Source organism: Nicotiana tabacum, chromosome 3 (assembly GCF_000715075.1).
Source record: "Nicotiana tabacum cultivar K326 chromosome 3, ASM71507v2, whole genome shotgun sequence".
Taxonomy (NCBI): Eukaryota; Viridiplantae; Streptophyta; class Magnoliopsida; order Solanales; family Solanaceae; genus Nicotiana; species Nicotiana tabacum.
In genome coordinates this window covers 57818070-57827268 of record NC_134082.1, presented here as the reverse complement: position 1 = coordinate 57827268, position 9199 = coordinate 57818070, and the positions used below count along the sequence as shown (strand labels likewise).

The 9199-nt window shown below is 36.8% G+C and overlaps 1 protein-coding gene across 3 annotated transcripts; it reads left to right on the top strand.

Moving 5' to 3' along the window:
• The first annotated feature begins 914 nt into the window (after nucleotides 1-914).
• On the top strand, nucleotides 915-8876 carry LOC142179441 (uncharacterized). Of its 3 annotated transcripts, XR_012707560.1 has the most exons (3): nucleotides 915-3704; nucleotides 7856-8165; nucleotides 8288-8874. XR_012707560.1 is itself a non-coding variant. In XM_075249456.1 (2 exons), exons 1-2 carry the CDS (start codon nucleotides 1376-1378, stop codon nucleotides 7858-7860), a joined length of 2334 nt encoding a protein of 777 aa, XP_075105557.1. In that variant the 5' UTR covers nucleotides 915-1375; the 3' UTR covers nucleotides 7861-8876. The 3 variants fall into 3 exon arrangements, 2 of the variants coding, with proteins under 2 accessions (XP_075105557.1, XP_075105556.1); XM_075249456.1 differs by having other exon boundaries at nucleotides 7856-8876; XM_075249455.1 differs by lacking the exons at nucleotides 7856-8165; nucleotides 8288-8874 and adding an exon at nucleotides 4773-5382.
• Nucleotides 8877-9199: the final 323 nt, after the last annotated feature.

The window sequence follows — 9199 nt, the reverse complement described above, 5'->3', positions numbered from 1 at the left end:
TTTTATTTATTCTTAGTATTGGACATTATGGAGTGGTAATGTATTGCCAATATAGAGGATTCTTATGAAATTAATTTTATTAGATTTTCCTACATATTTTTAATAAGAACTTAATAGACAAAATTTAATTAATTTTAAAATCTTACATATTAAAAATTAGCAGAGAAGGTATTGTAGTCCAAAAAATAGGTTATTGCAGTTATGTCCTTTCCTTATGAGTTCTTCTGCTTAATATTTTAGGACTATTTTGGTATATTAATATTGTATTTATGATTTTATAATAATATAGGATATTATAATATATTTTTAAATTAAATTAGTAATAAATATTTTAAAGAAGTATATCCTAAAAGTAATAGGATTACATGACTAAAGATATTTATTTGTTCAAATTTATATGAATTAGACAGTCCGAAAGTAAGTATACTAATACGATTCTGAAAGGTAATCATGCATTATTCCTAACATGTAGTATTATATCCTAAAACTAATAGGATTATAAGACTAATATCAAGAATTTCGATTATGTCCTTTTATTATGAGTTATTATGCTTAATATTATAAGGATATCTTTGTAAACCGACATTGTATTCATGCTTTTATAATAGTATAGATAGATAGATTAACTTGTTTCACTAATTCGATAGGATTTGCATGAATTTAATTGCTTAACTTATATCTAAGACATAATTGGTGATAAATTAGTAGAAATGATTTTTCTTAAATAACTTTTATGTGTAATTCTTGATAAATTAAATATTTACAATAATTGAGTATATTTTTAGTAAACTTACTAGTTACAGCACAATACAATACTATACAATCAAATCACAAAATAATAAAATGTTATTTAATAACACCAAAACAAAAGTGTATCCAAAAATTTTATTCATAAAAGCATAAAATGATACGATACAATACAAATGGGTATTCCGTACTCCCACAAACCACGTTTTCTCTTTCATCTCACCTAGGCATCCCTCGATTCAATACACAGTCAGTGTACATTGTCGTTCCATAATCGCCATGGAAACTGAATTGCAGAGGAAAAATTAGAAGAAGCCAGCAAAACCCTAATCTCCTAATCGGATGCTGCAGTTTCATCTGCCAGTTCAACGAAGGAAATCGTCAGTTTGAGCTTGGTATCTCTGAAGATTTTTGTTGACAAGGTAAACTCCAATCTCTACCAATCTAATCGCTTGGACAGTACAGTTTTGGGTTTGCTTGATGAGACAAATTGGGAAGAGAAATGTGATAAGTAGGCTGCTGTAATTAGAGACCCAATTAATGAAAAACGTGTTTGGTTGAGTACCTTTAGTACATTGTGAATTTGCTGCACAACTAGTCATCAAGATTGTAGTCAATCCCCCAACTCATGCATGAGAAAAGACCCTTACTTGGAGTTGAATGGCAAAACATGGGGAGATATCGTTCTGCCAGATTAAGAAAAAAATGCAAGCATTCTTGGGGTACTCTTGAATCTGTTAAAGAGGCATTCAAAGGCTTTAACTCTAACACGCACGAATATGAGGAATTAGGTATGATCAAGCAAGAGAAAGAATCCTTAATTCATGTAGAATCTTCTAAAGAAACCTCATGTTTAACGGCTAATGTCCATAACACAAAATCATCTGATCATTGTAATTATATGGTAGAAAGTGATCCTAAAGCCAGGAGAAGCTTACTTGGAGTCCGCAAGCAGAAAACCGGGAGGTATGGTGCTGTGATTACAGACCCAATTAGGCATAGGAAAGTATGGTTGGGCACCTTTGATACTGCTCAAGAGGCTTCCAAGGCTTATTTGGTGAAGCAATGTGAATTTGCACGACTAGCGAAGGTTAATGGTAAAAGACCCTTAAGCAAAGTTCAAAGGCTAAAATCAGGAAGGTGTCGTTCTTTGCTGAGAGATCCTATTAAGAAAAAGGATGTTTTTTTGGGAAACTTTGATACTGCTGAAGATGCTTCCAAGGTTGATTTCTCTAAGAAGGGCAAGGTAGAGAAACTAGTAATGATTAAAGAAGGGAGCATATCGATAACATGTGAAGAATCTGAGCTTGAATCATCTTCTGTAGCCACATCTGCAGTGACTGGTAATCTGAGTTTGAATCAAACTGACGGGATTAGTAATGAAAGAAGCACTTCCTTTATAAAAAGTCCCTTACTTGTAGTTGAATGGCAAAATATGGGAAGATATTATTCTGTGAGTAAAGACCCTTTTAACAAAAAGAAGATATTGGATACACTTGAATCTGTTGAAGAGCCCGCCAAAGGCTTTTGCTCGAACATGCAAGAAATGGAGAAATTAGTAAAGGTCAAGCAATGTAAAGGACCCGTAATTCATGAAAAATCTTCTAGAGAGACCACATGTTCAATGGATAATGTTCAAGGTGCAAAATTGTCTGATGGGTGTGATACTCCAAGAGACAATCCTAATGCCAGGAGAAGCTTAATTGGAGTCCGCAGGCAGAAAACTGGGAGGTATGGCGCTGTGATCACAGATCCAATCAGGCATAAGAAGGTATGGATCGGCACTTTTGACACTGTTGAAGAAGCTTCGCAAGCTTATTTCTCCAAGAAGTGTGAGTTCGAGAAATTAAACCAGGGTAAACAAGGGAACGAACCAAAGAGTTGTGAACAACTTCAGCCTGAATCATCTGATGAGTGTAATAGTGTAACAAGCAATCCTAAAGCCAAGAGAAGCTTACTTGGAGTCCGAAGGCAAAAGAATGGGAGGTATGGTGTTGTGATTACAGACCCAACTAGGCATAAGAAAGTATGGCTGGGCACTTTTGACACCGTTGAAGAAGCTTCAAAAGTTTATTTCTCCAAGAAGTCAGAGTTCGAGAAATTAAATCAGGGAAAACAAGGAAATGAACCAAAGAATTGTGAACAATTTGAACCTGAATCATCTAGTGGAGCATTATCTCCCATGGCTAATGATCAATCCTTAAATACTGCTGGTGTAAGTAGAAATGGAGGAAGCAATTCTCCCAAAACAACACATTTCATTGGGGTTCGCAAGAGAAATTCAGGGAATTATAGTTCTGAGATTAGAAACCCCATTAGTAAGAAAAGAATTTGGTTAGGGACTTACAGTACTGCTGAAGAGGCTTCCCAGGCTTATCAATCTAAGAAGCTCGAGTTTCAGAAACTACTCAAGGCAAAGCAGCAGTGCAATAAGCAAATATCTAGTGCAAGGGAGAAGCAGGATGGAAAAAGGAAATTAGTCAATGTCAAGCTAGGACATGAAACTGTAAATCATGAAGAATTTCAGTCCGAATCAGCTGGTGGAGCCTCATCCTCAGGAATTGATGTTCCAATATCAAATTCATCTAATGAAGGAAGTGACCAGGGGATTGATTTTCACAAAATAAGCCACTCCATGGGGGTTCAAAAGAGAAAATCAGGAAAATATACTTCTGAAATTACAAACCCCATTAGTATGGCAAAAATGTCGTTGGGGACTGTAAGCCCTACTGAAGAAGCTTTCCATGCTGATCAGTCTAAGAAATTCGATTTTCAGAGCTCAAAGAATGTCGAGCTGCAAAGCAATCCAACTGATTCTAGTGCAGGGGAGAAGCAAGCAGGTCAAGAGGATGAAGATTTGTGGATGGGACAATGGGTCCAACTTCCAGGTGATAGGGCTGTCAAATTTTCACTCCAACTAGGCTTACCAATCATTGATAACTATGGATCTCTTTTAGGTGAGTTTAGTAGTTTGGACGATCTCAGTATTTGTTCAACTGAGTATGACAATGAAACATAACTATGTTTCTCCTAGCTTATTATTTATAAATTTGTAAATAGCAAGAAGACTTTTGGGTAGTTTACAGTTTTAGGACTTTGTAGAATGTAGATAGTAGAAATATGCAAGCTTCTTGCAATTGTTGGTCTTAGTCAGTTGGATACTGACACATGGTATATGTGCATATTAGTAAATGAGTAGCCCTGCTATCTTCTTCTCTATGTTAGTTTTGGCTGTTTTTCATGAAATTTCTTATAGTTCTCCAATTAGTTATTTTCATCGTAATGCCTTTGGTGATGCTACTTAGAAAAATGGGACATTGAAAAGTTCATCAAGTCTACTTACTTTCAACTACAGAAAATGGTATAACAAATGCAGGCAAAAAATAATATCTCGTATAAATTTTAGTTCTGAATTAAGATGTTAGACTTGTTTTGCACAGTAGTCATACAATACGAAATTGCATATGAGTATGTTATTGTTGCCATAGTGTCCTTCAATCATAGAGAGAGAGGAAGAATAGAGTGAAATTGAATGAAAGACTTAAAGGATGCCCAATATAAAGAAATAAAAAAAGAGGGGGATAAAATACATAAAGTAATCAGATTTGTTCAACATATGCCATAAACGGAACACAACTCAGTTTCCCTACTTTCTTAATGTAGCCCATTATAGTGCCAAGATTCAGGATAAAATGGTGCCTAACGAATGCCATATGTTGTAAATTAATTATAAGTTAGACACCAATTATTGTCCAGCAAGATAGCGGGTCATATTAAGCTCAAATCCAGTAACTGTCTGATCACTATTGTTCAATTGATTCGCTGTTCATTATTTCCCTTAAAACCCATTTTCGAACAATTCTTGCGTTTAATGTTTCAGGGGTGGGGTGGGGCGGGGGATGGGGGGGTGGAGGGTGGGGGGTGGGGGGGTTAAGCCTGATACATATTTCCATGCCTATTGTGTGTGTGTGCTATTTTGTTTTTTCTTCAAAGCCCAGCCATTTGAGGACTTCTTGATTCAAAAGGTTATAATAGACACCTTCAGAAGGCAAGAGGGAGACGATCAATGGGAGCAGCAATGACAGCAACACCATCGTAACCACATCCAACACCACCTTGCCAACTAACTTTAGCGTTTGGATCATCTCGAGACTAGGTTGACGGAGATACAGAAGACATAGGCACAAATGTGCATAATAAGCTGTGTCAGGTGGAGCTTGAGCATGCGATGTTCGATATATTGAGGCAATTGGTGCTTAGTTAAGGGAGAAACATAGAGCAATTCCAGATCCCCACTTAATAGGCCATTTGGAGATGCACCTGCCAGCAGCATGCAGTGGAACGGATAACTGGCCAGTAGAACATGTTGTGTCTCCTCCTTATTATAAGATTTTGTCCTCTTTAATTATATGGGACTCTTCCAACATTCAATTGCCAAGAATTTAAACTGAATGAATTCTGTGTAAAATTTGCAGTGTATTGATTGTTTCAGTCATTCTTTTCCTGTAATAACACAATGCTTTAGGAATAACATTAATCTTCTTTGCACTTTCTGTGTTAGTGTCATTTTTCTTGTGTAGTGGGAAGAGCGGAAAGGTATTCTTCCTTCCTGGCTTTGATTTCTCAGTTTCTACTTCTTCCTTTGATATATAATGGTGGTGGGTAAAAGAATGTTTGTCGATGCAAACGAATTAGTGTGTTTGATGGATATTGATAGTTGATGTTGGCTGCTTTTGCTGCTAGGAGCTTATTTCTTGAGTATTTGTATGACTATGCTTCCATCGACCACTCCCTGAAGCTAGCCTGTAAAGATGTGATCAATTTATCTGTCAATGATTTGTTCTTCATGTAGCTTTGTTCTTAGCCATCATCTGATTCTTATTTATCTTCTGAAATGCTTGGAGCTTTTAAAGCCATTCCTCTGATGCTCCTAAATGAGACTCATCCTAATGAATGACAATTCATTTGTTTTTTCCTGCTTGCAACTTCTTTACTTTTTGCTGCTCTTGGGTAATATTTCGAACATAGCATAACAGAGAGGTTCAGTGAAGAGGAGGGGGTGGGAGAAGAAGGGTGGTGTTAATAAGATTCAGAATGAAGTATGAAAAGGCTTGTATTCAATGTTGACTACTTACATATATACGTATACATCTTTTGAGTGGGAGCAAGATACCCATTGTATCAGCTATATTCATGAAAAATATTATGAGAAAGGTAATTCATATCTGATTGAAGATTACAGTAATATATGTTCCTTAGTTAACTCTATTATGCCCGCAAGTTAGGGGGTGTCTCAACAACACCTAACTTGGTAAGTTGTCGCTGGTGACGAGTCTTGGGCAAAACTTGGTGAGAACATTTGCTATCTGGTCTGCGGTGTAGACATGCATGACATGAAGGCAATGTTTTTGCCCTTGTTTACGAGTATAATAAAAAACAATGGCAATATGCTTCATGTGGCTGCGAAAGACTCTGTTTTGACATAGGTAAGTGGTACCTATGTTGTCACAGTAGACTGTAGGAGGTGTTAAGAGGGTCACACGAAGTTCAGATAGGAGATCTTGAATCCAATTGGATTCTGCTACCGCCCCATCAACAGCATGATAATTCAGCCTCAGTGGATGATCGTGCTACAGTGTGTTGCTTCTTTGGGGACAAACTGATAGGATGAGATCAGATGAGTAGAAGTAGAGGATCGATCAGTAACATCACCTGCCCTATCTGCATCAGGGTATACATGATGTGTATTAGGAGAATTATGATGAAGAAGCGCGTTGTGAAGCATTGTGTGCTTGAGATATTCGAGGAGACGCTTCGTTGCTTGCCTGTGGATTGTGGGAGGTTTGTTCATGAATTATGAGAGTGTTGAGAGCAACTGACATCGGAGTGTGTAAATGAGAGCTAGGGAAGCTTTCTGATGGCTTCACCGTATTGTTTCTGATAACCATCAGTGGAGGAGAAGAGAATGGTGTTTTAGCGGCTGAAGTTTGTGTGTCTTCCATGAATTAGCAGTGAAGATACAGTAGTTAAGAAAAAAGGATCGTATGGAGTTTACTCTTTGCTCTGATTCCATATAAGATTCAAAATGACGTATGAAAAGGCTTGTATCCAATGTTGACTAATGATGTGTATCTACACAGCTTTTGAGTGGGAACAAGATGCCATAGTATCAGCTATATTCATGAAGAATGTTATGTTCTTTTCTAACAAGAAGCAGGATGCTATAACTGACTCCGTTGAGTTCGTTATGAACAATCCACCCTTTTCTCGATTATTTCTGATGTAATCATAAAAGGCTAATTTTTCTAGACCAGATAAACTTTGAGAAAATGTAAGGTAATATCTGATTGAAGATTACACTGATATATGTTCCATAATTAGCTCTATCAGGTGTTAGTGAATGAAAGGAGCTTTTTTTGGAAAAAAGTATTGGGGAGAAATGATTAGACATGCCATGGCATATCTCTAGCTTACCGGGTATGACCCTAGATAGAAAAATACAGAGGTCGAAGATTAGGGTAGAAGGTTAGTAGGCCGTCGAGTTTAGGACTCTGTATCTGCTACGTTTTTTTTTTTCATCAAAGATGTTACTGGGAACCACAGGATAGACTTATCAACACTTTTTACTGTCTAATAGTATAGTGGATATGTCCAATAAGCTTATTGCTGATGCAAATTGTAGCAACTTTTCTTCATGTTCTTCACTATCCACATAAAAATGTTAACCTTAACTTTAAAGTATGTAAATCACCAGAAAGATTCCAGAAAATCTGCTTTATCGGACATCTTTTTTCTCATCTGTGTTTTCTTCGAGGTTCTTTTATTATCATTCAAATGACCCGCTCATCGTATTCGTCAATGTGAGAACATATGCTGTGTTTACCTGAGATTGTTAGTTCAGCTGATTTCCTATTGAGCATGATGGTTAATTAGTTGAATTCTTGGAACTGAGATACGCTGGTGTGCTAGTGTATGCTTGAACACAATTGTTTGATTCCATGATGCTTTAGACCCTGTATGCATTATGCCTACGTTTCCTAAAATGATTGCATGTGGTGCCAAATCCAGTCTGCTACCTATTTGCGCACACTAACTTTTTTTGCTGCAGTTTGAGGAACAATCCTTCAGAACCATGCTTTCTCAACTCAGTAGATACAATTTGAAGAAGAAGTCAGCATCATTGAAGGAGCAACTGGCATTAATTACACCACTTGAAGATGATTTAAGAGTTGAGGAGCATGAAGGAGTTAAAGCAGTTTGCAAATATAAAGAAACAAACTGACGAGATAACTAGTGAGGTTTCTGGGTATTCTAATATCATCAATGTTGTGAGGTCTTTGAATCTGAAAGATCACGACTTGTCACCAAGAAAGCTCTCCGGATACAAATCTCATCTTTGTGCTCCGCAAAAGGAGAAGGTTTGCATGGATTGACATGTGTTTAACATGACAACCTATCACTTTTAACCATGTACTTTTGATTAGTCGTTGAGTATATTCATTTTCTCAAATTGACTGATAAATAATTTTTCTGCCCGCAGTCTGAGCGGATCCAAAAAGTTTTGGACTGTGTAAATCAGGTGTACTCTTTGTGTGGTGTGCTACGGATGGATTTGGAAAAACTGAGGGTGATGTGCATCCAATTGCATGAAACAAGCCCGAGACAGTCCACTAACATCAGCAAGATGTAGCTGGAATGCTGTTTGCGCTTTTGGACTTAGATGGATACTATCAGAACCAAGTGCTCTTGCATTGGAGGTTATTCAACAGGTTTGTGAACATTTACCTGTCTTTGTAATTTCATCGCCTAGCTGTCTCGCCTTCTGTCCTCATTATCATTGTTTTTGCTCTTGACACGACAACAAGGTGAATTATTAAGTAAAGTTGCATAGAGCCGTTATGCTTCATAATGCAATTCTAATGAAACAAGTGAAGCAAAGAGTTATTCTACTTATGTAGTGGATATATTTCACACAATTGCAACCACTATTCTGTGTCTAAATGTATCCTTATGTTCTATGTGGCTAATGCATGCAAATAGTGACTAATTGACACAGGACAATTTCTCAGGCTGAAAGCCCACTGCAAATTACTAGTATTTTGTAGCAGCTTGTTTCATTGTACATTTCAGTCTTGTTGAATTTGAAACTGATCATATTACTCACGAAGACTTCAGCAACAAGAAAATTGATATGTTTGAAGATACGTCTCTTCTTGTATGTGTTAAATTGCCCGATTTTGATATAGACTTGTATGCTAGTTCGTAGAAAGGCGATGATCAAGTTTGCAGTTTGATGAACTATGTTGTTCCATATTATATTATTATTCGTGCTTTGATGACTTATGTTCTTTCATATAATACTTTCTCCGTTCCAAAAAAAATATCCTTGATAGTCCGTTAAAAAAGAATGTCATTTTTCTCAGTCCGGAAAGAGTTTAAACTTCCTGTTTAC

Bases quoted from the DNA above. Each gene is read 5' to 3' on its own strand.
- LOC142179441 (XM_075249455.1), top strand. From the start codon at position 1,376: ATGCATGAGAAAAGACCCTTACTTGGAGTTGAATGGCAAAACATGGGG. The intron at 3,705-4,772 runs GTGAGTTTAGTA...TTGATTCAAAAG, and splicing joins TAACTATGGATCTCTTTTAG to GTTATAATAGACACCTTCAG.